This window comes from Dipodomys spectabilis, unplaced genomic scaffold (assembly GCF_019054845.1).
Source record: "Dipodomys spectabilis isolate Male_0828 unplaced genomic scaffold, ASM1905484v1 ptg000173l, whole genome shotgun sequence".
Taxonomy (NCBI): Eukaryota; Metazoa; Chordata; class Mammalia; order Rodentia; family Heteromyidae; genus Dipodomys; species Dipodomys spectabilis.
Window position 1 is genome coordinate 3,652,532 of NW_024870850.1, and position 27,877 is coordinate 3,680,408.

Genomic DNA, 27,877 nt, shown 5'->3' on the forward strand with positions numbered 1-27,877 from the left:
CCATGAGACTCTTTTTTCTTTTCTTTTCTTTTTTTTTTTTTGTTGGTTGTGGGGCTTTAACTCTGGGCCTGGGCGCTGTCCCTCAGCTCTTCAGCTCAAGGCGAGCGCTCTACTACTTGAGCCACAGAGCCACTTCTGGTTTTTCTGGTGGTTAACTAGAGATAAGAGTCTCACAGACTTTCTTGCCTGGGCCAGCTTTGTACTGAGACCCTCAGATCTCTGCCTCCTGAGTAGTTAGAATGACAGGCGTGAGCCACCAGCGCCTGGCTTCCATGAGACTCTTACTTGAGCTGAAGAGCTGAGGGACAGCACCCAGCCCAGAGTTCAGGCCCCACAACCGACCAAAAAAAAAAAAAAGTTGAAAGTGAAGCTGTGGCACTAGTGGTAGAGCACCATCCTTGAGTGAAAAGGTTAAGGGATAGTACTCAAGCCCTGAGTTCAAGCCCCAGTACTAGCACACACACACCCATACACCTACAGAGAGAGAGAGAGAGAGAGAAAGAGAGAGAGAGAGAGAGGAGAAATGCTGTATTTTTTTTTGGTGATATCAGGGTTGTTGCTTTTGTTTTCTTTTGTTTTGCCAGTCCTGGGGCTTGAACTCAGAACCTGGGTAATGTTCCTGCCTTCCGACTTTTTCTGTTTATGTGGGACTGAGGAATGGAACCCAGGGCTTCATGTATGCTAGGCAAGCACTCTACCACTAAGCCACATTCCCAGCCCTGATACCAGGGTTTGAAATCAGGGCTTGGTACTTGCTCAACTGGTGCTCTTGACAGTTGAGCCATGCCTGCCTCCAGTCAGGCTCTTTATTGATTATTTTGGAGATGGAATTTTATGGACTTTACTACCTGGACTAGTCCCAAACTTTGATCCTACAAGGGCTCAGCCTCCACAGTAGGTAAGATTTCAGGCATGTGCTACTGGCACCAGGCTGTTTGATTGCTTTTGGTTGTACATAGCCAAATCAAATCCCAACGTAGTTCTGATATACTGCAAGGTAAAAGGGCTGTCTTTCTCTATAATTATTAACTACAGCCTTAGAATAATTTCACTTAATGATTTTTTTTTTACTTTATGATTGTGTGAAACCAATAGGCACTCAGGCAGAAAGTGTACTTTGAACTTTAATGTTTTTTACAGGCTAACATACAGTCCTGTGTTGGGATTTTGGCCACGAACAGCAAGCTGGAGAGCTCCCAGTCAGCGTCTTGCCCCCACAACATGCAAAATTAACCAATACCACACAGCCACGTCACAAACCCAATCACAGAACACAGTCATAAGACCATGCCACAAAGCTGGACATGAACCCCAAGTACAGAGCCATCCATGGACTGCAACCACAGAATACAACATGGGACCTAGCCATAAGAAAACCAGACCCTGAATCAGCCACTGGAAACTACCCACAAAACACAATCCACAGGAGCTGGGAATGTGGCTTAGTTGTAGAGTGCTTGCCTTGCATTCATGTAGTCCTGGGTTCAATTCCTCAGTATCACATAAGCAGAAGAAGCTAGAAGTGGCACTGTGGCTCCAGTGGTATGAGTGCTAGCCTTGAGCAAAAGCAGTTCAGGGATATTTCCCAGGACCTGAGTTCAAGCCCCAAGACTGGCAAACAAAACAAAATTTACAATCCACTTACCACATCCATGGAGTACAGCCACAAAACTAGGTACAGCCAGGTGCTGGTGGCTCATGCCTATCATCCTAGCTATTCAGGAGGCTGAGATCTGAGAACTGCAGTTCAAAGCCAGCCTGGGCAGGAAAGTCCATGAGACTCTTATCTCCAATAAACTACCAGAAAACTGGAAGTGGGCGCTGTGGCTCAAGTGGTAGATTGCTTGCCTTGAGCTGAAGAGCTCATGGACAGCACCCAGGCCCAGAGTTCAAACCTCACAACCGGAAAAACAACAACAACAACAAAAAAACCCAAAACAAAACAAAAAAAAAAACTAGGTACATACCCATGGGAAGTCATGACCATGGAAAATAACTGCAAAACTGGGCATGGAACCCAGCCACAAAGATTCAGCCACAAAAACCAGGCATATGTCCATGGAAAACATAGAACCATAAAACCTAGTCATAAAAACCAAGTCATAAAATGAGCCACTGAACTAGCCACAGAAACCAGCAAAAAAAAAAAAAACCCTCTCAGTGGCTATATTTTGTGGCTAGTTCAGACCAAGCCACTAACCAGCCACAGAAACCCAGATACTACCCAACCATAGAAAGTCACGAAATTCACCATGGAGCCCAGCATGAAATCAAGCTACAGAACTAGTTTGTCACTCAGAGGTTCACAAGAGATATGAACTTGTGGCATAGCATTGTGATTGTTGAACTTATTATTATGGGCTAGATGCCCAGAATAGGGCTTATAGAACCACATGCTTGGCCTTATTACTAGGCCAAGATGGAGGTAGCTGTCATCACTGGTCATTCTTAGACTGGCTGGCAATGTTCACTATTATTGTCTTTGTTTATTTTTCTTTGAGGGGTAGAATCTAGGTGCATCATCTAGACTGGCCTCAGACTTGTGATCTTCCTACCTCTGCCTCCCAAGAGCTGAGATTATAGGTACCATCCAAGAACCACCCATGCTATTAGAAAGCTTCTTGTAAAAGTGTGTGTGTGTGTGTGTGTGTGTGTGTGTGTGTGTGTGTGTGTGTGTGTGTGCGCTAGTACTGGGGCTTGAACTAAGGGTCTGAGTATTACTTCTTAGTTTTCTTTTTGTTTTTTCGCTCAAGGCTGGTGCTTTACCACTGACTTCTTTTTTGCTGGTTAATTGGAGAGAAGAATCTAATGGACTTTCCTGCCCCAGCTGGCTTTGAACTGTAATCCTCAGAGTAGCTAGGATTACGGGGACTTGAACTATTGGTGCCTGGCAGCTTCTTGGTGTAAAATGTACAAGAGAAGACTGGGCAGGGGGAGGGCACGGCTCAAGGCCATGGCTAGAAGGCCAAGTAAACAAGCTAAGCAACAGAAGGCTCTGAATTCAAATTTCAGTACCCCTGCCGGGCCACATAAGGAATCAATGGCATCAGGCAGGGGTGGAAGGAAACAGAAGGAAGACAATGGGCAAGAGTTTTTGCATGGGGAAAGGCAAAGCAGAGGAAGCACTGGAGTGGCTAGTTTGGACATTCCAGCAGGTTCTGTAAATCACCAGGGCTGTCCCAACTTGCTTGACACCTGGTCCTGGTCCTGAAATAATATGGACAAGAGAATAGTAGTCTGAAGGGGTAAGTAAGATCCATCCTAAAGAAGATATGAGCCAGAAGCTTGTGGCTCACTCCTGTAACTCTGTAACCCAGATCTCAGGAGGCTGAGATCTGAGGATTGTGGTTCAAAGCCAGCATGGGTGGGAAAGTCCATTAGACTTTTTTTTTTGTCGGTTGTGGGGCTTGAACTCTGGGCCTGGGCGCTGTCCCTCAGCTCTTCAGCTCAAGGCAAGCGCTCTATCACTTGAGCTACAGCACCACTTCTGGCTTTTTCTGCTTATGTGGTGCTAAGGAATTGAACCCAGAGCCTCATACATGCGAGGCAAGCACTCTACCACTGAGCCACCTTCCCAGCCCTCCACAAGACTCTTATCTCCAATAAACCACTAGAAAACAGTAAGTGGCACTGTGGCTCAAGTGGTAGAGTTCTCAGCTTCAGCTGAAGAGCTGAGGGACAGTGCCTAGGCCCAGAGTTCAAGTCCCACAACTGAGCACAAAACAAAACAAAATAAAACAAAAGGTGTGACCTTTGAACCAGTTAGTTTGCATGTGAAAGGTTTGCTCCTATATAAACCAGTCTTTGTACTCTCTAGATCTAAATTAGCTAACTTGCTATTGCTTCAGAGTTATCTAAGTCAAGATAACAGATCGTCAGGAAGTGGGGTTTGGGTTGTGGCTCAGTAGTACTTGCCTAGCATGCTAAAGGCCCCAAGTTCTTTACTCAGCTCTGCAGGAAAACAGCCAACCAACAAACAAAAACCACAGAAAAGAGGGAAAATAAGAAGACATGAGAGGGCTGGAAATATGGCTTAGTGGTAGAGTGCTTGCCTAGCATGAAGACCTGGGTTTGATTCCTCAGTACCACATAAATAGAAAAAGCCAGAAGTAGAGCCACACCACCACTTCAGACTTTTTGTTATTTTAATTGGGGATTTGGAGTCTCATAGCCTTTCCTGCCTGGGTTGGCTTTGAACTGGGATCCTCAGATCTCAGCCTTCTGAGTAGCTGGGATTACAAGCACTTGGATGCTCCTCTGTGTCTTAACTCAGGCTGGAACATCACATGGACAGCAGGATTGGGGAAAAGACCCATCAGAATGGACGATCGGTAGGCAGTAGATGGGGACCAGGGCGGGTGGAGGGCACATCTTGGTCAGATTCAGCAACGAGCAAGATATAGGAAGGTGGGCTTGGCCCTATGGGGCTGTGGGTCTGCAGGACAAGGTTTAACCTGAGAAGGCCAGGCCTAGTCTAAGGGGCAGGTGCATGAGGCAAAGGTACTCGCTAGATGACCTCTGGGGCTCACCACTGGGAAGGTTGTTCCATCCTGTCCTGGAAAATCCATCTGGTCTCCCTTCATGCCCCAGTGCCTCTGCATAGCAGTCAATATTTGGCAATGGCAAGGAGTACTGGGTCCTCAGAAGAGGCGTTGTTGGCCCCAGCTGTGAAGACTCTTGTCTCTGGGCACTGGGGGTGGGAAGAGGTGCCAGGACCAGTTTCTTAATAACACACATACAGATCTCACTGTCTGGCAATGTGAGAACAGAGGCAAGAGACAACAACAACAAAAAAGGCGATGTGCCCAACCCAAGGTGAGCTGTAAGGTGAACAGGTAAAAGGGTACAGCCAGGGTTAGAATCCAGACTAGGATCAGGCAGACAGCCTGGAAGGGCTCCCCCCTTCAATCCTGGTCCTCCTCTCCATTCTGGAAATGACAGCCTGCATGAAACGAACAGAAACCGATAAAGCACAGGCAAATGCAATTGGCAGGACATGCAGTATAGAAGGAAGAACTTCTTGTACCTCAGAGCAGAAAAGAATGAAGTTTGGAGCTAGGCGTGGTAGATCATTCTTTTTTTTTTTTTTTTTTTTTTTTTGGGGGGGGGGGTCCGGTTGTGGGCCTGAACTCTGGGCCTGGGCACTGTCCCTCAGCTCTTCAGCTCAAGGCTAGCGCTCTACCACTTGAGCCACAGTGCCACTTCCAGCTTTTTTCCTTTTTGCTTATCTGGTGCTGGGGAATCGAACCCAGGGCCTCATGCATGCAAGGCAAGTGCCGTGGTAGATCATTCTTACAATACCAGCTTCTTCTGAGGTGAAGTTCAGAGCATCAGGGTTTGATGCTTTCTGTCTGGGGCAGATAGGTCTGCAAGATTCTGTCTCTACAATAACCATATAAAAAAAAAGCAGGGCTGGAGGTGTGGCTCAAGTGGTACAGCACTAGTAAAAATGGAAAGCCCTGAGTTTAAACCCAAGTACCACACACACACACACACACACACACACACACACAGGTCTGTGGCTCAGTGATAGAGTGTGTAAGGCCCTGGGTTTCAGCCTGGTACAGAGGAGAGAAATGTGAGTTCTGGCACAGAGTCTCTCTTTCCGAATATTAGTCATCATTGGATGGTGGCTGTTGTCATTGTGGTACCCCAATTTGTTCACCTGATTCCCTTGGCTTGCTGAGAAGGCAGGACTTTAATTTCTTTCCTCTTTCCCAAATAGAAAATTTAGACTGAGGGAAATCAAACCTTAGCTTGGTGTGGCAGACAGGGAATCGATGTCCCCCTATCCTCCCCTGGAACTGGGGAGGGGAACGCTGCCAGAGGAGAGCAGTTGCTCAGAGCAGTGAGTCCTCTGGAGCAATTCCCACGATCCAGGTTCAAGGTCCCAGGGAGACACATGCTCCTGTCGCTTGCTTCACTTTATATGGAGCCAGAAACGGGCTGAGTGTCCAGAGCCCAGCTCTTTTCAGGTCACTTCTGCAGGTCATTTCTAGTTACTTCATGTAGAGTTCCTGGATTTCTTTTCTTTTTCTGAATTTATTTTAGTCTTCCTGTCTGTAGTTTGTGTGTTTATTATATATTTGTTACATATATATTTGGTGGTACTGGAGTTTGAACTCAGGGCTCACTAGGCAGAATGCTTTATCGCTTGAGCCATGTCCCAGCCTTTAACCACACCCACTTAACCCCATTGTGTAGCTATGCACACAACAGAATCATTGTGTCTCCTTCATCAGAACCACACCCATAACAAAGAAAATCGCATGTCCCATAACCACGCCCCCAGCCTGGCCTGCGATTTCTACTGGTTATCTCTTCTGTCTGTTGAGGCTAGGAGGAGTCACTTGCTGGACCCCTGTTTTGTCCATTTGGGATGGGCATTCAATAATTTGAATAAGTAGCTGTGGGTATGGCTCAGTAGTTAAGAGTGCCTGCCTGGCAAGTGCCAGGCTGTGAGTTCAAATCTCAGTACTGCCAACAAAAAAAATATTAATAAGTAGCATTTGGACCCAGATATTCTATTTCTTGGATTTGATCTTAAGAAAATAGTTTAAGCTGGACTCCAGTGACTCAAACCTGCAGGACTCTCTACTCAGGAGGCTGAGATAAAAGGTTCATGGTTCAAAGCTAGCCTGTGCAGGAAAGTCCATGAGACTTTTATCTGCAGTCAACCAGTAAAAAGCCAGAAATGGAGTTGTGGCTCAAATGCTCCAGTCTTGGGGGTGTCAGGTGGGGGGGGGGGTTGGCGGAGAAGCATTAGGGACAGGGCCTAGGCCCTGAGTTCAAGCTCCAGTACCGGTACCCAAAAAAAGAAGACATCTAGGTGCTGTGGCTCAAGCCTGTAACCCTAGCTACTCAGGAGGCTGACATTTGAGAATCACCGTTTGAAGTTATTCCAGGCAGGAAAGTCCATGAGACTTATCTCCAATAAACTACTCATTTTCAGTCAGAAGTAGCACTGTGGCTCAAGTGATCAAGCGCTAGCCCTGAGCACAAAGAGGCTGGGGGGAAAAAAACCATGCTTTGGATTGCAGACAGTGTAGCTCTAAACAACCTCTATGTGAGAATATGAGCGCCCCCTTGTGACAGACTCAGCAAACTCCACCACTCTGGTCAGCTCTGACCTCAGACTTGATCCTGAGGCTCCAGGGCTACCCTGCCCACTTCTAGTCACATCCACATTCTTGGCTCTCAGGGTCTCTTTCCATCCAAGTCTCATTCAATTGTCCCCAAGCAATTTCCACACTTTTCCCTCAGCCACACTAGTTGTGTCCAACATTCATTCATTCACTCATTCATCACCATTCATTCATTCATTCATTGATTCATTCATCAATTCAGAACATATTAAAGATGAGTGAGTGCCAATATCCTCCAGCCAGCCAGCAGGGTTCATCCACACCCAGTCCAGATGCTCCAATCTTTGAGTAACCCACCTGCAGTCACCCCCTGTGTAAAGTCCTCAATGGCTGCCCTGTGCTCTAACTGAGCCTATGAAAAGAAGTATCAGGAGTCCTTGATTCTTTCTAGGAGTAGGTCAGCCTGGAGATGGAGCATCAGTCCCTGTCAGTGAAGTCTTAGAAAATGCAAACAACAAGAAAGACATGTTTAACATAAAGACAGACATATATAGAGAGAAAGGCCCTGGAAAAATATAGGGCAAGAGGGCCATGTATGACCATCCGGTGGACTCCTGGATTTCAGACTTTTCACCTGCCATGAGTCTCAGGCACCTAAAGGTGCTTTGTTATAGGAGCACTCAGCAGCAAACAAAACCTTTCTGCAAGGCAGTTTTGCAAGAAGTCACATCTTTATCTCTCTATTAGGAAATTAAAGATGAAGCCAGGTACCAGTGGCTCATGCCTATAATCCTAGCTACTCAGAAGGATGAGATCTGGGGATCACAGCTCAAAGCCAGCCCCATTAAGAAAGGCCATGAAACTCTGAATTCCAATTAACCACCAGAAAACTGGAAGTGGTACTGTGGCTCAAGTGATAGAGCACTAGCCTTAAGCAAAATGCTTAGGGACAGCGCCCAGACCCTGAGTTCAAATCCCACAACTGAAAAAAAAAAAAATCAGTTCAGTACCAGTGGCTCATGGCTATAATCCTAGTCAGAAGGCTGAGATCTGGAGGATTGTGGTTTAAAGTCAGCACAGGCAGAAAGGCCTCAAGCCTCCAATTAAGCAGAAAAAAAGCAGAGCTGGAGGCATGGCTCAAGAGGTAGAGTGCCTTCTGGGAGCAAGCAATCTAAGAGGTGAAGGAAGAGAAAGAGGAGGAAGAAAAAGAGAAGTTTAAGAAGGAGGGAAAGCCGGGCACTGGTGGCTCATACCTGTAATTCTAGCTACTCAGAAGGCTGAGATCCAAGGACTGCGGTTCAAAGCCAGCCTGGGTAGCAAAGTCCAGTGAGACTCTTACCACCAATTAACCCTCAGAAAAACCGGAAGTGGCACTGTGGCTCAAGTGGTAGAGAGCTGGCCTTGAGATGAAGAGCTGAGGGATAGTGCCTAGGCCCAGAGTTCAAGCCCCATGACTGACCAAAAATTTAAAAATAAATTTAAAAAGGAGGGAAAAGAGAAGGCACTAATGTCCTAACCCCATGACCTCACCTGATCCTTAACATCCTCTTATCACCTTCCAGTCGGAATCTGAGGACTAAGCTTCCTGCACAGGTGCTTTGGGGGATGTTAGACACAGCAGGAAGGTGTCCAGTGTTATAGCCTGATTTCAGACCTGCCCCTATCCCAAGTGAGTGACCTGGTGGTTCTGAGCCCCAGTTTCCCCATCTGGGTCATGGCCTGACAGGGGAGATCCACTGTAATGATTACATAGTACATCACTGCATGAACAGAACCTCACATTACAAGGAATTTTGTGTATGGGAGGGTCATTTTGTCTCCCTCCCCTCCCATCTTCTGCCTCACCTCCTCTAGGGCCTCCCCAGGGCCTCCCCTAGCCTCCTTCCCAGGCATCTGGCCAAGCTGAGGCCACGATGTGAAATCCTCCCTCCACCAGCTGTTTCCTGAGCTCACACAAAGAAGGCTCTGTCCTCAGGCCACCCCAGCCTGGGCAGGCTGAGCGCCCCCATACCAACCACATCTCTTTCCCCTCCCCAGCATGTCTCCTGTCCACAGCCCTGGGTTGAGGATTCCCAGAATGCCATGCTGCCCTGTCTCCATCTCTCCCTCAAACCCATGGAAATGAACTATTTTGGGGCTCACCTTACTCTTGGAGGCACACTGGCAAGACCTGACTCCAAGAGGGGCTCTGGGATGGCACAGGATGTCAAAGCGGCGTTACCAGCTTAGGGCAGGGCTCAAGCCCAACTCCAGGGGTAACTCATGTCGGCCCTTCTCCCCCCAACTCACCCCAACATCTAGGTTAAAAATTAACTGTGGGGCTGGGAAGGTGGCTCAGTGGTAGAGCGCTTGCCTTGCATGCATGAGGCCCTGGGTTCGATTCCTCAGCACCACATAAGCAAAAAGAAAAAAGCTGGAAGTGGCGCTGTGGCTCAAGTGGTAGAGTGCTAGCCTTGAGCTGAAGAGCTGAGGGACAGCGCCCAGGCCCAGAGTTCAGGCCACATGACCGGCCCCAAAAAAAACCCCAAAAAACCAAAAAGGGTTCTAGATTATAGCCCTGTCTCCAACAGCCTTAAGACCTTCTACTCCATTATCTGCTGAGCCAGCATCATCCTATGCTTCTTCTGTCTTCAGTCTCCTCTCCTCACCCCTCCCTACCCTACTCCATTCTACCTCTCCACTCTTGACTTTATTTTTGGCACCAGGACTGGGCTTGAACTCAGGGCCTGGGTACTGCTCCTGTCACTTGAACTACAGCTCCACTTCTGGCTTTCTGATGGTTCATTGGAGATAAGAATCTGATGGAGGGGCTGGGAAGGTGGCTCAGTGGTAGAGTGCTTGCCTTGCATGCATGAGGCCCTGGGTTCGATTCCTCAGCACCACATAAGCAAAAAGAAAAAAGCCGGAAGTGGCGCTGTGGCTCAAGTGGTAGAGTGCTAGCCTTGAGCTGAAGAGCTGAGGGACAGCACCCAGGCCCAGAGTTCTGGCCCCAGGACTGGACCACTGGACCAAAAAAAAAAAAAGAAAAGAAAAAGAAAAGAAAAGAAAAAAAGAATCTGATAGAGTCGGGCACTGGTGGTTCACACCTGTAGTCCTAGCTACTCAGGAGGATGAGATCTGAGGACCCTGCTTCAAAGCCAGCCAAGGCAGGAAAGTCTGTGAGACTGATAGAACCTCCCATTTTTTGCCCAGCCAGCCTTAAACTATAATCCTCCTATTTTTGCCTCCTCTGTAGCTAGGATTACAGTCATGAGCCACCATACCTGGCTCATCCATCCCTGACTTGGGAGGAGCAGGAGCCAGGTCTGTTTCCTGTGACTGTCCTATCTCCCTACCCCCACCCCCACCCCCCAACACACCGAAGCCTTCACCTCACCCACTGCTGCGAAATCCAAAGACTGGGCCCAGAGCTTCCCATCAGAGATTTTAAGTAGGATCCCACACAGACCAGGTACCAGTGGCTCTCACCTGTAATCCTAGCTACTCAGAAGGCTGAGATCTGAGGATCACAGTTTGAAGCCAGCCCAGGCAGAAAAGTCTGTGAGACTCTTTTTGTTTGTTTGTTTGCCTCAAGGTAGGTGATGAACAGAGGGTTATAGTTACATATGTAAGGTAATGAGTATATTTCTTGTGGAACATTGTTACCTCCTCCCTCATTTTTCCCCCACTTCCCCATATGAGACTCTTATCTCCAATAAACTCTCAGAAAAGGCTGGAAGTGGTGTTGTGGCTCAAGTGGTAGATTGCTAGCCTTAGAGCACAAAGAGGCTCAGGGACCGTGCCCAGGCCCTGAGTTCAAGCCCTAGGACTGTTGGAAAACAAAACAAAACAAAAGACAAACAAACAAACAAAAAACAAATCCAAGATGCTAATCATGGGTGAGGAAAAGCGGAAAATCTTTCAGTCATCTCTGTCCCCTCCCAACACTCTTTTCTCAACTATGTCTTCCAAGACCCTTCCCACAAACCCTGTGACTTATCTCTGACAGTACTGTTTCTCAGGCACCCACCTCCTTTCCTGAAAAGCAAAGGTGGCTGTGAATTCTCAGTCTGAGGAGGGGCAGTGTGGCCCCCCGATAGAGACCCCGATAGAACCAGGACTGGATTCCAGCTCCCCAACCAACCAAGCTTTGTGAGGCTGGTTAAGCTACTTAACTTCTGTGTACCTGTCTATTCACCTATAAAATGGTAACTGTGAAAACAAACTCACACACAGGCTTTGCTGGTGACTAAATTATGAAATATGTGTACGAAAGCATGAAGCCTGACACACGGTAAGCACCCAATGCCTACTAGTTCAAATGGTTATTTGAACTTATTATTATTAGTGTGTGTGTGTGTGTGTGTGTGCACGCGTGTGCATGTGCACGCTGCTATTACTGGGGCTGAACTCAGGACTTCATGCTCTGCCTTGTTTTTTTCTCCCTTCAAGTTGGTGCTCTACCACTTCAGCCACAGTTCCACTTCCAGTTTTTTGCTGGTTAATTACCTATGAGAGCCCCATAAACTTCCCTGCCCAGGCTGGCTTTGTACCACAAACCTCAGATCTCAGCCTCCTGAATAGCTAGGATTACAGGTACAAGTCATGGTTGCTTTGCTGGTCAGATTCCCCTGCCCCTCCCCTTTGTTTCTTTTGTGCTGGGCCTAGGGCTTGAACTAAGGGCCTGGGCACATTCCCTGAGCTTCTTTTCCTCAAAGCTAATGTTTTACCACTTGAACCAGAGCTCCACTTCTACCTCCTCCCCACTTTGTTTTAGTAGTAGTTTATTGGAGGTTAGAGTCTCCCAGACTTTCCTGCCCAGGCTGGCTTCAAACTAGTATCCTCAGATCGCAGCCTCCTGAGTAGCTAGGATGCCAGTTGTGAGCCACAGGTGTCCGGGTTGGTTCTGGAGACTCAGATATTTGAAAGTTTAGATTCTTCTAATTCTTAAAAGTCTTAATTTTGGGCTGGGAAGGTGGCTTAGTGGTAGGGTGCTTGCCTAGCATGCACGAAGCCCTGGGTTTGATTCCTCAATCCCACATTCACAGAAAGAGCCAGAAGTGGCACTGTGGCTCAAGTGGTAGAGTGCTAGCCTTGAACAAACGAACTTTAGGCAGGCTCTGAGTGCCCAGCCTGTGCCCAGGCTCTGAGTTCAAGTCCCAGGACTGGCAAGAAAAAAGAGTCTTAATTTTGAGACAGATTAAAACTAAAAACTGGAGGACTGTCTCCCCAGGGAACTTTTGTTTTTTGTCCATCTTGCTTTGCCTGCATTTTTAGGGGCCTCATCTCAGTCTCATTAAGAACCCAGACGCCAGGTGTCAGGTGAGTTTCCAAGTCACCTCAGGAATTCTCCTTGGGTGGGGGGCAGGGGGAGGGGACTTGGGAGGACGTGGGAGGGGTTCCCAGGTGAGTCCTGGGGGTCTCCCCACCCGTGGCCATCATCCAGGCCCATCCCCAACGCAATCACCTCCCCTCATTCCGGGGGGGGTGCCCCCGGGGGGCCCCCCTTTCCACTCTCCAGCTCTCCAGAGCTTCACCGGGAGTCCCAGGCCCTCCCTCGGCCGGCCGCAGCCTCTCTCCCCGCCCCAGATCGGAGCCGCCCTCCCTCAGTCTCCTCCCGCCCCCAATTCTGGGCTGGGAACACGGCGCGGGGTCGGCCTCACGACTTCGCCTTCCCGCCCCGGCCCCCCCCCCCGCCCCCCGCCACCGTGGGAGCCGATCTCGCCGCACGGAGCCCCCCGCGCGCGCACCCGGTCCACGCGCGCAGCCCGCCAGGTAGGGGGAGTGCGGGGCCAGCGGCGGGGCGACCCCCGGGGGCGCGGAGCCGGGGGAGGGCGCGCGGGGCGGTGGGAGGGGGGAACCGGCGGGGGCAGGGGGAGGGGATTCCTTTGTTCGCAGCTCGGCAGCCCCGGGCCCAGCCCCCCCACCCCCTTCCTCGGCGCTGGAGTGGGGCGCGGGGGACCCCGCGCTCTGGGCGGGAAGGTGCCAGGCGCCCGCGCAGATTTCCGATGAGATCCGCAGGTGAGGGCGGAGCCGAACACCGTGGAGGCCTAGGGGGTCGTGCATCTGGGTCCCCTGCGGACTTCGAGGGCCCCCCACTTCCATGGAGCCCAGGACTCCTCCATCTCCGGGGCCCCCTCCCCTTCTTCCCGTGCGTGCCGCGCGCGCCTCTGCGCCTCATTCATTCGATGAACCTAGAGGCCCCGGCTGGCCGGCGGGGGGGGGGGGGGGGGGGGAGGAAGGGGAGCAGGCTGGAGACCCCCCACTTCTAGGTAGGCCAGAGGGGAGGAGAGGGATCGCAGCCCCCAAGGCTGCCTGAAGAAGGCATCCTCGGAACTGGGGCCCAGCCTGGCCGAACCTCTGAAATTGACCAAAGTTTGGGATCACCTGGTGGGTTTTTTCTTCACCCCAAGGGCTCAGGGCATGCTTCTAGCGCTTTCTCCACCCAGGTGTCTCCTCTTCTCCCTCATTTGCAAACTGGACCCTGAAAAGGGTGCCCAGAACGCTGGCCACCTGGTCTGGCTTATTTCAAACTTGTTTTTGAGTGTGTGTGTATGTGGCTTATTTCAAACTTGTTTTTGAGTGTGTGTGTGTTTTTGAGTGTGTGTGTGTGTGTCCTGGGGCTTGAACTCAGGGCCTAGGCTCTGTTGCTGAGCCTTTTGCTCAAGGCTGGCCTTCTCCCACAGCTCTACTTACAGCTTTTTGGTGGTTCACTGGATTTAAAAGTCTCACAGACCGTCCTGCACAGGCTGGTTTTGAACCTTGGTCCTCAGGTCCCACCCACTTGAGTGCCTGTTCCACTCCTTTCAAACTTTTGAGTCATCAGCCCTTCCACCCACCCTGGGAGGGGGCCTTCTTCTCAGCCTGGGCTCCTGCTGGCTCCTACGCAGCCCCTCACTAATCTGGTGATGGTCTTAGTTTGTGCACTCTTGAAGGGGACCCAAAAGCTTCTTTATTTTTATTTATTTATTTTGTCTCGGAGCTTGAACTCAGGGTCCCAGCGCTGATCCTGAGCTCCTTTGCTCCAGAGCCACAGTGCTACTTCCCGCTTTCTGGTAGTTCATTGGAAATAAGAGCCTCAGGGACTTTCCTGCCTAGGCTGGCTTCAAACAGAGATCCTCAGACCTCAGCCTCCTAAGTAGGAGGATTACAGGTGGGAGCTCCCTGTCCCAGACAGAATTCTTGAGTCTCCTCAGTGTTCCCTACTCTCTATGCAACTCCCTGCCTGTCCTCCTCTCCTTCATCTGGACTGCCCCTCCCATCCCCCCCAGGGCCCATTACAGCCCTCTCCTGTTCCATCTAATATCCACTGCTCACCTTGTCCTTTCTGCTGAAAGCTTGTCATTACCCATGATGGACAACAAAAAGCTTTATTGTGCTGGGTGTCATGGCTTATACCTGTAATCCCAGCAGCTACTCAGGAGGCTGAGATCTGGGGATTGTGATTTAAAGCCGGCCCCCACAAGAAAGTCCAATGAACCACCAGAAAACTGGAAGTGGTGCTGTGGCTCAAAGTGGTAGAGCACTAGCTTAAGCACAAAGGATCAAGGATGGTGCTCAGGCCCCAAGTTCCAGCCCCATGATTGACAAAGAAAAAATAAAACAAGGTCCACTGCCCCAACTGGCCCCTCCCATCCCTGTTCTACACCCTTGGCTTATTGCTTTTGCCTGCATACTCTCTGCCCCAGGATCCTTGTCTGGGCTGACTTCACCTGTGACCCATCACACCTCTTCCAGGAAGCCTGCCGGGACTGTGCACCTGCTCTCCAGTCAGGACCTGCAGCTCCTACAGCTCCTCAGAGCTGACCCATCCCAGCTATTGCTCCTGGTTCTGTGGGGGACCTCCCTTAGCCAAGGGGTTTACCAGAAGCTGATGGTGCTTCCTCCCTTGTAGCTTCTAAGGGGCACCATTGTGATTCAGGAGGGTCCGTGTCTGGTCAGGAGAGTGTCCAGAGACTTCCCCATGGCCTGGGGACCCCCATCTCGTCTCCTGCTGGCCTGCGTGGTCCTGTTGTGTATGACAGATGGTCAAGGTCGCTGGCATGGAGCCGTGGAGCCTGTAGGTCCTGGACGTGTGCGGAGGCGAGGTGGCCCTGGCTTTCTCCTGCAGGGGTATGTAGTATTGGGGATGCTGAAAGGCCCCTGGGGTGTGGGACTGTCCCCTCCTGGGGTGAGGGGACACTCAGCCAGGCAGGGGATCACCAGCCTATCATGCTGTCCCCCAAGGCCCAATATATGTGGTTCCCACTTTCATGCCTACTGCTGCCCTGGCTGGAGGACGCTGCCCGGAGGGAACCGTTGTATCGTGCGTGAGTTTTGTTCCATTCTGGAGGTGGGGGGACTCAGCCCCCTGTCCCTTGCCCCCCCTCCCAGGTTTCCATGACACCCTGCCCTTTGCCCTACAACCTCCTCTTTTCTGCCTGGTTGTGCCACTGTCACACCATCCCTCTGAGTCTGGAGTCCATGTCTTATCTATCTATCTATCTATCTATCTATCTATCTATCTATCTATCTATCTATCTATCTATTGTAAGTTCTGGGGCTTGAACTCTGGGCCTAGGCACTGTCCCTGAGCTCATCAGCTCAAGGCGAGTGCTCTACCACTTGAGCCACTCACCACTTCTGGTTTTCTGGTGGTTAATTGGAGATAAGAGTTTCACGAACTTTCCTGCCCAGGCAGGCTTTGAATGTTGATCCTCAGATCTCAGCCTCCTGAGTAGCTAGGATGACAAGTGTGAGCCTCCAGTGCCTTGCTATTTATTTATTTTTATTGTGCCTGTCTGAGGGCTTGAACTCAGGGCCTGGGTGCTTTCTTTCTTTCGTTTTTTTTTAGGGGGGTCCGGTCATGGGGCCTGAACTCTGGGCCTGGGCGCTGTCCCTCAGCTCTTCAGCTCAAGGCTAGCGCTCTACCACTTGAGTCACAGCGCCACTTCTGGCTTTTTTCTTTTTGCTTATGTGGTGCTGAGGAATCGAACCCAGGGCCTCAGGCATGCAAGGCAAGCGCTTTACCACTGAGACACCTTCCCAGCCACTGGGTGCTTGCTTTCTCTGAGTTTTTTCACTCAAGCTTGGTGCTCTACCACTCCATTTCCGGCTTCTTTTTGGTGTTCATTGGAGATAGGAGTCTCATGAACTTTTCTGCCCAGGCTGGCTTTCAACTGTAATCCTCAGATCTCAGCCTCCTGAGTAGCTGGGATTATAGGTGTGAGCCACTGGTGCCCAACTTTTCTCTAGGTTTTTCTCATGATCTCTGTCTCTTTCCTTCCTCCCTCTGTCTCTGAGCCCATTCCCAAGGTAGCCTCCTATCCCTCCCGTATCCTCAGCCCTCCCAGCCTCAGTCCCCACTGCCTCGCTGTATAGTACCCCAGTCCATTTGCATTTCCCTAGCAGGGTCTAGCAAAACCCCAGAGCTGCAATTGGGATCACAAGCACCTACCAAGCTCAGCCTAGGACTTGGGGAGCATTCTGTGGATGAGGGACAGCTCCATCTTGGAGCCCCTGTCTGGGGGGCTGGGTCATCCCTGGAGGGCAATGGTGTGAGATTTAGGTCCTGGGCCTTGATCATGGAGTACACCTGATCGTGATCCTCGTAGCCATCTGCCGACACCCTTGTGGCCAAGGCTTTTGCTCTCAGCCCAACCTGTGCACCTGTGTGGATGGAACCCTGGCCCCGAGCTGTGGGGTGAGCCCAGGTGAGAGGGCTGTGACCCCTTGGAGGAAGGATGAGAAGGTTCTAGGCATCTGGGTAGCAGGAAGAGCCCAGGCTGGTTTTGTTGGAGGACCAAAGCCAAGGTGGGTCCCCCTGTCTTGATTTGCAGAGTTGGGGTGCAGCGTGAGCTGTATGAACGGCGGCAGCTGCCGAGGGGCATCCTGTCTGTGCCAGAGGGGTTACAGGGGCACTGTGTGCGGGCAGCGTGAGTATTTCTCAGGGCTGCCTCCCCACACCCTGGCCTCAAATCCCAAAATGATGGGCCCACCAAAGGGGGGATTCCTGACTACAGAAAGACCTTGAGCCCCCTCTGCTTTTCAGGGACCCCTGTCATCCTCCTCCTCTCTCTTTCCACAGCCATCTGTGACCCTAGCTGTCAAAATGGAGGTCGCTGCATTGGGCCCAACCTCTGTGCATGTGTGTATGGCTTTTTGGGGTCCCACTGTGAGACAGGTATGGGGGGACTCAGGGGAGGGGAGAGGATAGGGTGGGGGGTACTGGTGATGATAGAGACATGGCCGGTCCCTGAGAGGGTCCAGCTGGGCTGCTTTCCAGCTGTGGGGCTGTCTGAGGACATTTCTCTCCTTTGCTTATTTGTTCTCAGAAACATCTGCTTTTTCCTGGCCCTAAGTGAGATCCCGGGTCAGAGCCCGAGCCCGCTAGGAAGGAGAGAGGCCTCACCCTTGGGGGAAAGGGGAGGGGGGCGGGGAACCCGCCCAATCTGCAGTCAGAAAGCTCTAACTCAGGGCCTGGGCACTGTCCTTAAGCTCTTTTTGCTCAAGGCTAGCGCTCTGCCACTTTGAACCACAGTGCCACTTCACATTTTCTGGTTGTTCATTGGAGATAAGAGTCTCATGGCTGCCTGGCTGGCTTTGAACCATGACCCTCAGATCTCAGCCTCTTGAGTGGCTGGGATTACAGGCGTGAGCCACCAGGGCCTGGCTTCTTTTTCTTTTTCTTTTTGGTGGTGCTGGGGATGGAACCCAAGTCCTTGCACATTTTAAGCAAGTGCTCTACCACTGTGCCACACCTCCAGCCTGAACCCCCAACTCTTAAAGCAATTCTGGGAGCTAGGTGCTGGGGTCTCACATCTCAACGACTCAGGAGGCTGAGATGTGAGGCTCCTGGTTCAAAGCCAGAGTGGGCAGGGCAGTCGGTGAGACTTTTATCTCCAGTGAACCGCCAAAAAGCTGGAAGTGGAGCGGCGGCTTAAGGGGTAGAGCACGAGTCATGAGTGAAAATAGCCAAGCAAGAGCACATGTCTCTGAGTTCAAGGCCCAGCTCCGAGCACACGTGCACGCACGCACACACACTATAATAACAATAATGATAATCTGGAAGGGTGTTGTTTGCAGAGGAGTGGGACCAAGCTAAGATCTAAAGTGAGCTTTTGGAAACTGACTTGGACCGAGAAAATAAATAAATAAATAAAAAGGGCATGGAAATAAGGATTGTGGGAGTTGAGGCACACTCCAGATGGCTGATGGGGTGAGGGTAAATAAAGAACCCAGGGTGTGGGGTGCACGCTGAAGCCCCTGGAGGATGAGCACTGAGGTTCTGGGAACTGCTTTAGTTTCAGAAGTTGGTACTACAGGAGTGGGGGCTATCTCTGAACCCCTTTAGGGGGTGGAGGGTGGCTCTGGCTCTCTCTGCGAGGGGCTGCTCTTGGTGGGGTGCCAGATCTTCTTATTGGGAACATATGAAGAGTGGGAAAGGAAATCAGTCTGAGCCCCTGCACAGCCATTGGAAAACAGATGTGGCCATCCATCTTGGGTTCTAGGGTTCAGGGCTATGGCGGCGTAGACCCAGAGCATAGGGGCAGGTGGTGCCTTCAAAATCAGGGAGATTTGGCAGGACCTAAGGTGTGTAGGAATGAGTTAGACACCTCAGCCAGGCTTCCAAGGTCCTTGCTTGAATGGAGGAAAAGAGTGAGCAGACATATCATGTATTTGTGTGTGTGTGTGTGTGTGTGTGTGTGTGTGTGTGCGCGCGCGTGTGTGCCATCTTTGGGGCTTGATCTTGGGCCTTGGCACTGTCCCTGAGATTTTTGTGCTGAAGGCTAGTGCTCTACCTCTGGCCACAGCTCTACTTCTGGCTTTTTGATAATTAGTAAGAGTCTCACAGATTTTCCTATGCAGGCTGGCTTTGATCCTTGATCCTCAGATTTCAGCCTCCAGAGAGGCTGGGATTACAGACATGCACCACCAGTGCCTAGCAATATCATGACTTTTTTTTTTTTTTGCCAGTCCTTAGGCTTGAACTCAGGGCCTTGGCACTGTCCTTGAGCCTTTCTGTGCTCAAGGCTAGCACTCTACTACTTGAGCCACAGTGCCACTTCTGGCTTTTTCTGTTTATGTGGTACTAAGAAATTGAACCCAGGGCTTCATGGAAGCTAGGCAAGCACTCTGCCATTAAGCCACATTTCCAGCCCCCTCATGCACTTTTGAAGCTGGAGGTTAGTTGAGGGGGCGGGGGTGAGGTATGTACTGAAGAAAAAAGGTTTTGAAGAAAAGAAGGTTTTAAAGGGTGCATAGGAGTTCGTTAAGTAAAGCTGAGAAAGAAAGATATTCAGAAAGGAGAACGGAATGTGGTGGAGAGAAAGCCTGGTGGGCTGGGGTAGAGAGGCTGGGAAGGGGATGCAAGGCTGAGGGCTCTGGGAAGGGGTCGATCTAAGGTCAACCATCTACATCTATCTGGCCACAGACTACCGGACAGGGCCGTGCTTCAGCCAAGTGGGCCCCAAGGGGTGCCAGCACCAGCCAAGGGGCCTCACGTTCACCAAGGCGCTCTGTTGTGCCACTGTGGGTCACGCCTGGGGCCTTCCTTGTGAGCCCTGCCCCGCACAGCCACACCCCTGCCGTCGAGGCTTCATCCCCAGTGTCCGCACGGGAGCCTGTCAAGGTGGGTCTTGGTGTGGGCCACGGGGGCCTGGGCTGAGTGGGAGCCCCAGATGCCTTGGTTTCTCCCTCTTGACTAGCCGCTCACTCCCTTGCTGCTCAACTTTGTCCTTCTAGACGTGGACGAGTGCCGGACCATCCCAGGGCTGTGCCAGGGCGGTAGCTGCACCAACACCGTGGGCTCCTTCAAATGTCGCTGTCCCGTTGGACACCGGCTCAGTGCCAGTGGTGTCACGTGTGAAGGTGGGAGGGTGCTCTGGGACCTGCTCTACTCCAGAGCACTCCGGGGTCCCCTAGGCCGGGGTGAGGGGAGGGAGAGAGGCCTGTGTACAACTCCACGTGTCCCTGTCCACGCAGGTGTGGAGCACTGTCTTGGTGTGCCAGGCCGCTGCTCCGGGGGCACCTGCAAGAACAGAGCGGGGGGCTACGTGTGCCTCTGTCCCCCAGGCCTGATCAGCAGCCCCGATGGTGCCCAATGCCTGGGTGAGGCAGGCAGGGAGGCTGGAGGCTGGGGGGCAGGGGGAGTGGGGGGGGCAGGGCCTCTTTTCACCTCTCCCTGCCTCAGTGTAGACCTCCTACCCAGCCCCTCTGGCCTACCGATCTCCACCTCCTTCTGCCTTCCTGAGTCCCAGTTTCCTCCCCTCTGGCTGTCCTGGGTTGGGGTTTGGGAACCCCTTGGCCTCCTGTCTGTCGGACCTTTAGCACTGTGGTTGGCTGAGCCTCCTGGCAGCCTTGCTCCCTTTCCCACGCATCCCTGTCCCCTCAGATTTTGGCTCACTGGCCCTCCCCCCTGCCTTTTGGCTTCCCTCTCTATGCCCCCTCTGGCCCTGCAGATTTGAGCTCTGCACCCCTTCTGATCCTCTGTGCCCTTCTAGCTTTCATCTGCATGCCCCCTGCTGACTTTATAGCCTCCATCTTCGTGGCCCTCAGGGAACCTTTGGCCTCTCTCTCTATGTCCCTTGTGTCTCTCTAGCTTTCATCTCATACCTTCATGCTGACCCTCTAGCCTCTCTCTCTCTCTCTGCCCTCCATTGACCCTCTAGTTTTTTGTTTTTTTTAAAATATTTTTTGGTGGGTCGTGGGGCTCGAACTCTGGGCCTGGGCGCTGTCCCTCAGCTCTTCAGCTCAAGGCGAGCATTCTACCACTTGAGCCACAGCGCCACTTCTGGCTTTTTATGTTTCTGTTGTGCTGTGGAATCGAACCCAGGGCCTCACTCATGTGAGGCAAGCACTCTACCATTGAGCCACCTTCCCAGCCCGACCCTCTAGTTTTCATCTTTATTTATGTATTTAATTTATTTGTTTATGTCAGATGTGGGGCTGGACCTCGGGGCCTATGCACTCTCCCTAAGCTCTTTCACTCAAGGCTAGCACTCTACTATTTTGAGCCACTGCTCTACTTCCAGTTTTTCTCGTGGTTCACATGGACTTTCCTGCCCAGGCTGGCTTCGACCCACAATCCTTAGGTCTCAGTCTCCTGAGTAGCTAGGTTGGCAGACATGAGCCATGAGGGCCCAGCTTAGTTTTCTTCTTTATTACTCCTTCCTTTCCATCTCTGTGCTCTTCTGACCATCTCTCCCTCTGCCCCTGTCTCCCTCCCCTCTCCGCCTCACTTTCCCTTTCTCACACCATCTTTGAGATGGGGAAACTGAGACCAGAAATCAGGTTTCATTGTGAGTACTCAACATGTGTAGAACGGAGGACTGCTTATGTCTAGCTTCCTAGAACCACAGCCAGCATGGGGAGGGGATGTCTCTGGCTATGCACCCCCCCTTCTGAACATTCAGCCTGTTTGGCAGGGGGTGGCGTGTCCTACCACATCAGCCAGGTGCCTGTTGTTAGCAGGCCCTAGAAGTTGCATTAGTGATGAGCCAAGTCCTGATTTGGAGGGAAGGAAGGAGATGATGGCTCCCTAACAGCATCTCAGGCCCCTCAGGCTGGGCCTACACCAGGCAGGGCTGAGAATATTGTGTTTGGCTGTGGCCAATCCCAGACTTTCTAGTTCTGTACCTCTGGGCACCATCTTGGCTAGCATTGAGGTGGGGGTGTGTGTGTGTGAGGCTCTGGGTATATCTCCCACCTTTTCATTAGTGGAGCATGTATTTGAGTAATCCCATCTGACTGCCCCAGATGCTGTGTGACAGGGCAGCTGCCTTGCCCTTTCTGTACCTTCCTTTCCCCATCTGTGAAAGGAACTGCCTTGAGGATCAAGGAAGAATTTGGGACTACTCAAGATGCTGAGATCTGAGCATCGCAGTTCAAAGCCAACTGGAGACAGGAAAGGCCATGAAACTCTTACCTCCCACGAACCACCAAAAAGCTGTGGCTCAGGTGGTGGAATGCCAGTCTTGAACACAAACGTTAAGGAGTCAAGTCAAGGCCCAGGCCTTGACTTCAAGCCCCAGTACTTGCACACACATAGAGGTGATTTGTAGGTGGAACTCAGTCCACATTCACAGGGAAACGGAGGACCCCTGGGTGGGAGTGGGGGGGAGTGGTGTTTAGCAGGGCCGGGTCCTTGTGGCTACAGGCAGCCATCATTTCCTTTAATATTCTCACATTCTCTCTCCTTCCCTGCTTGAGAGGCAGCTGTTCATCAGATCCCCTGGGATTGGGGAGTCTGTTTCCCACCCTTAGACTTAGCAGCTGGTTGACCTTGAAGGAGTCTGTTGACCTCTTCAGGTCTGGGCAGGCCCAACCACCCCTTTGTCCTTGAAAGGGCTGTGAAGAGGTCCTGGCTGGGGGTGGGGTGGGGTGGGGAGAGCGCAGGTGTGCCAGGGCCAGAGAGAGGTGGAAACATTTGGATGTTCTCCCAGTTTAGAGGGGGAAGGCTAGGGGCAGCAGCCAGCGGCCTTCCCAGTCTGGGTGGAGGGGTTTCTCAAACGTGGGCCACCAGCCAAGATATTGCAGAGTTTTAAAACCTAAAAATAAAGTTTGGAAGCTGGGCGCTGGTGGCTTACGCCTGTAATCCTAGCTACTCTGGAGGCTGAGACCTGAGCATCACGGTTCAAAGCCAGCTCAGACAGGAAAGTCGGTGAGACTCTTAACTCAAATGAACCACCAGAAAACGGGAAGGGGCACTCTGGCTCAAGCAGTAGAGCACTCACCTTGAGCTGAAGAGCTGAAGGACAGCGCCCAGGCCCAGAGTTCAAGCCCCATGACTGAGGGGGGAAAAGTTTGGAGAGGGGCTGGGAATGTGGCTTAGTGGTAGAGTGCTTGCCTATCATGCATGAAGCCCCAGGATCGATTCCTCAGTGCCACATAAACAGAAAGCTAGAGGTGATGCTGTGGCTCAAGTGGTAGAGTGCTAACCTTGAGCAAAAGAAGCTCAGAGACAGTGTCCAAGCTTTGAGTTCAAACCCCAGGACTGGCAAAATAATAATAATAATAATAATAATAATTATATTAATAATGATAATGATGATGATAATCATAATAATGTGTTTGGAATCAAAGCCTGAGAAATCGAATTGCCTAGGGAAAGCCTGTGACTAGAGGGCTAAGTGGGAAACGGATAGAGGTCTGTGGTAGTTATCAGGGGATTCTCTGCCTCAGTCTCCCCTTGGGGCTGTGGCTGTCCATCCTTCCATCCATCTCATTGGTCCCTGGTGATGATTCTTGAGTTCAATGATCAGGCTTGAGTGATTGGGCTTAAAACCAGGCCCTGCGCCAACCTCCCAAAAGTTCTCCGTGTCCCTGTGCATGGATATGAAGTGTAAATGGGCAAAGTGTGTGTGTGTGTGCATGCATGCATGTGTACACGCGCACACCAGTCCTAAGGCTTGAATTCCAGTACTGGATGCCGTCGCTGAGCTTTTTGGTTAAGGTTAATGCTCTACCACTTCAGCCACAGTTCCACTTGCAGCTTTTGGGTGGTTTATTGGAGATAAGAGTCTCACAGACTTCCTTGACATAGACTGGTTTTGAACCGGGATCCTCAGATCTCAGCCTCCTGAGTAGCTAGGATGACAGGCGTGAGCCACCAGTGCCCAGCTACATTCCAAACTTTAAAAATTTTTACCCAAACCATACTTGGTCACACCCTCATTTTAGATGGGGAAACCAAGTCACAGAGAAGTAGGAGACACAAACCACAGAAAGGCATGGGTACAAGGTTTGTACCCATGGCTTTTTTTTTTTTTTTTTACATTTTTAAATTATTGTATCTTTAAGTAGTTGTACAAAGAAGTTCCCATTCTACGAAACAGCATATGATGTACCCATGGCTTTATGACTTGTGTCCCCCTACTCTCAACCCTGTGCTCCCAGACCCCACCCTCCGGCCTGCTGTAGATCGTCGCCTGGGCACTTGCTTCTCGGTCCTGATCAGTGGCCACTGTGCTGCAGCCCTGGGGGGCCGCTATCCACGCAGGCAGTGCTGCTGTGATCTGGGAAGATGCTGGGCTGCCAGCCTGGCTCTGGAGCTGTGTCCTTCTCCGGGATCTGGTAAGTGAGCTCCAACTTTTCTAGGTCAGGGCCCAACGGGCAAGGCCAAGAGCCTGGCTTACAGTCTGTTCCTTGCAGATGAGTTCCGGCGACTGTGTAATCAGGGACAAGCGAGGCTGCCTTCCTACCCTAGCCTTTTCCCCGGCCTCCCAGGCTTCAGATCCAGTGGCACAGAACCAGCACGGCCCAGCCCACCTGGCTCCAGTGGGCCTGGGGTCCCTAGCCTGGGTCCTGGAAATCCCAACATCGGTAAGGCCTGAGACTTGGGAGGAAGGTGCCAAGATGGAGCAGGGTGGGGGAGAAGGGGTTGAGTCTCTGGGGAGAGAGTCCTGGTTGAAAGGAAAAGCATCTTTTCTTTGAAAGGGTCAGAGTTGGAGTGGGGATAGGGAGAAGGATATGTTGGTCCTCTGTGGGTTGAGTATTTTGAGATTCATCCAACCTTGTATAGAAATTAATTTGGGGGTGTGTGTGGAGTGGGGGATGTATCACCAGGTGCTGTGATGCATGCCTGTAATTCCAGCTACTTGGAAGGTTGAGATAGGAGAATCCTGGTCTGAAGCCAACCCAGGAAAAAAAATTAAATGAGACTCCATCTCAAATACAAACTGGTGGCTTTGGTGTGATGTCTTACATCTGTAATTCCAGCTACTCAGAAGACAAGAGATGAGGAGGACCATGGTTTCCAGGGCAGCCCAAGGGAAAAAGCTAAAAAGATCCTCATTTCAATCAATAGCTAGGTACAGTGACATGCACCTGTACTCTGAGCTATGTGAGAATCCTAAATGGGAGAACTGAGGTCCAGGTCCCTCCAGGCATAAACTTGATACTTTTTCCTAAAAATAAGTTAAAAAAAAAAAAAAGTCCCAAAAGGGCCTGGAGGCTTAAGCTCTAGTGGTGTGGCTTTGTGATAGAGAAAGTTAAGGTCTTGGCTCATTTGTAGAGCGAGTAACTCAAGTGATGGAGGCCTGACTTGGTGGAGGGTGTGGCCTAAGAGATGGAGTTGTGACGCAAGCAGTGGCGGGGGGCGTGACTTAAGTGGTAGAGTTCCTGTCTAGCAAGGCATGATCTCATGGAGTTACCATGAGATCAAACCTCAGTGCTACCAAGAAAAGAAAAAAAAAATTGTGTCTGTACTGAAAATGTGCAGACTTTTTCTTGTCTTTATTCCATCAACAATGCTGTGTGGGTGTTATTTACCTCGTTTTCGGTAGGATAAGTCATCCAGAGACAATTGAAGTCTGTGGGAGGTTGGGCAGTGAGTGGTTCTTTCCAAGCATGACACTTTTTATTTTATTTTATGTTACTTATTTATTTATGCCAGTCCTAGTGTCTGAACTCCAGGCCTGGACGCTATTCCTGAGCTTTTTTGACTCAAGGCTAGCGCTCTACCACTTGAGCCAGAGCACCATTTCCAGCTTCTTGCTGGTTAATTGGAGATTAGAGTCTCACAGACTTTCCTGCTTGGGCTGGCTTTGAAGTGCGATCCTCAGATCTCAACCTCTGGAGTAGCTAGGATGACAGTTGTGAGCCATAGGTGCCCAGCAAGACACCGTTTAATATAAGGAACTGGCGCATCTGTGCATTTTGGTAGTGGAGGAGGGCTTGGACCCCATGTCCTGCAGATACCAAAGGGCGATGTTTGGACAGTGGTAAGGGAGTGTGTGTGGGGGATGGGGGGGGCAGTCAAATTGATGATCTGGTCATCAAAGTCAGGATCTTGGACCCACAGTGTGAGAGGCTGAGATGAAGTACTGAGCCCCACAATGTGGATCTGGACCCAACTTGTGACTTTTGTGTGTGTGTGTGTGTGTGTGTGTGTGTGTCCAGATTTGGGGTGAGGCAGGCCACAGGATGAGACCTAAGCCAGACAGGCCCCCAGGCTCAGTTGGTGTGAAGACCAGGGGCAAAGCTGGGGCTCTGGCCTGGGGATGGGGCAGGGGAGGGACTGCGGTGGCTGACTGGTTTCCCCTCCCCACCCCCATCCTCTTGCCTGCACACAGGCACAGCCACACTGAACCAGACCATGGACATCTGCCACCACTTCCCCAACCTGTGTCGCAATGGCCGCTGCCTGCCCACGCATACGAGCTACCGCTGTGAATGTAACCCGGGCTACAGCCAGGATGCACAGGGCGAATGCCTGGGTGAGCTGACGGCAGTGGGGTGCGGGGGGTGGGGGTGGGTACGCCCTGTCAGAGCTCAGGGTCATGTCCCCGCAGATGTGGACGAATGCACCAGCAGAACCTGCCATCATGGAGACTGTGTCAACACCCCTGGCTCTTACCACTGCCAGTGCCATGAGGGTTTCCAGGCTTCCCAAACCAGGCAGGCGTGTGTGGGTATGGCACCACTCATTGATGTATCCGAGAATAGGGGTGAATGGTGGGAGAGCCTGGCTGGGGATGTCAGGGTGTCACCTGAATGCCTGTCTGCATCCCTTCCCCCAGATACGGATGAGTGCATGGTCCTCGGTGGTCTCTGCCACCCGGGCCACTGCATTAATACCGAAGGGAGCTTCCAGTGTGTCTGCAGTGCCGGCTTTAAGCCGAGCCCTGATGGCAGGAAGTGTGTGGGTAAGTTGAGGCTGGGTGGGTGGGCAGGAGGCTTTGGACCTCACTGGTTGTCTCTTAGAGCCATTGAATTCCCTTCACTAGGCACCAGCATCCACCCCCACCCCCCACCCCCGCTGCTGCCTGCTGCCTTAGCTCACTGCCCTGAGCCCACATACACTTTCCTAAACCCATACCATGAATTGCAAGGAGGGGAACTTTTTTTTTTTTTTTGGTTGTGGGACTTGAACTCTGGGCCTCGGCGCTGTCCCTCAGCTCTTCAGGTCAAAGCGAGTGCTTTGAGCCACAACACCACTTCCAGTTTTCTGGTGGTTAATTGGAGATAAGAGTCTCACAGATGCTCCTGCCCGGGCTGGCTTCGAACCATGATCCTCAGATCTCAGCCTCCTGGGTAGTGAGGATTACAGGCGTGAGCTGACAGAAAAGTTCCCCAGAAGGAGAATTTTTGCTAGGTGTCTGTGGCTCATACCTGTAATCCCAGCTACTCAGAAGGCTGAGATCTGAGGATCAAGGTTCAAAGTCAACCTCAGGCAGGAAAGTCCATGAAACTCTCATATCCAATTAACTAGCCAAAAAAGGTGGAAGTCTTGACACAAAAGATCAGGAAAAGTACCCAGGCTCTGAGTTCAAGTCCCAGTACTACCCCTCCCCCCAAATAAAATAAAAGGAGGAATCTTGGGGGTCAGACTCTGAGTCTAGCTGGCCTGATTCTGGTCTGAAATCAGCTCAGGATGGCCTGGTCACCGAGAGGGCAGGGTCAGGACCTTGGAGAGCGCCCACTCCCTGTTCCCCGAAGGGTGCACGTGGCTCAGGGATCCCAGGCATGGATGCCCCATGAGCTGTCTCTGAGATCTTCCTTCAAGTCTTTCATGGGAAAGGAATTGATCATTCCTGTAGTCATTGGTTTCTAAAAGTAAAATACCCTCTCTCCTCATTTGTCAGTCAGGAGCTTGAACTTAGGGCCTGGGCACTGTCCCTAAGCTATTTTACTCAAGACTAGAGCACACTTTCATTTCTGGTTTTCTGATGGTTAATTGGAGACAAGAGTCTCATGGACTTTCCTACCCAGGCTGGCTTCAAACTGAAATCCTCAAATCTCAGCCACCTGCATTTCTAGAATTACAGGTGAGAGCCACTGGTGCCCAGCTTTTAAATATTTTTACTGATGTATAATTCACATAACATAAAATT

General features: G+C 51.2%; 1 protein-coding gene across 1 annotated transcript in view; it reads left to right on the forward strand.

Annotated features, from left to right (window-relative positions):
* The first annotated feature begins 15,027 nt into the window (after window positions 1–15,027).
* Window positions 15,028–27,877, forward strand: part of Fbn3 (fibrillin 3) — a 58,282-nt gene continuing 45,432 nt past the window's right edge. The window contains 12 exon segments of the mRNA XM_042693805.1: window positions 15,028–15,176; window positions 15,291–15,373; window positions 16,658–16,756; window positions 16,883–16,978; window positions 17,131–17,226; window positions 19,477–19,674; window positions 19,788–19,913; window positions 23,964–24,116; window positions 24,195–24,365; window positions 26,117–26,260; window positions 26,336–26,455; window positions 26,564–26,689. Coding sequence (XP_042549739.1) covers window positions 15,028–15,176; window positions 15,291–15,373; window positions 16,658–16,756; window positions 16,883–16,978; window positions 17,131–17,226; window positions 19,477–19,674; window positions 19,788–19,913; window positions 23,964–24,116; window positions 24,195–24,365; window positions 26,117–26,260; window positions 26,336–26,455; window positions 26,564–26,689 — 1,561 coding nt within the window.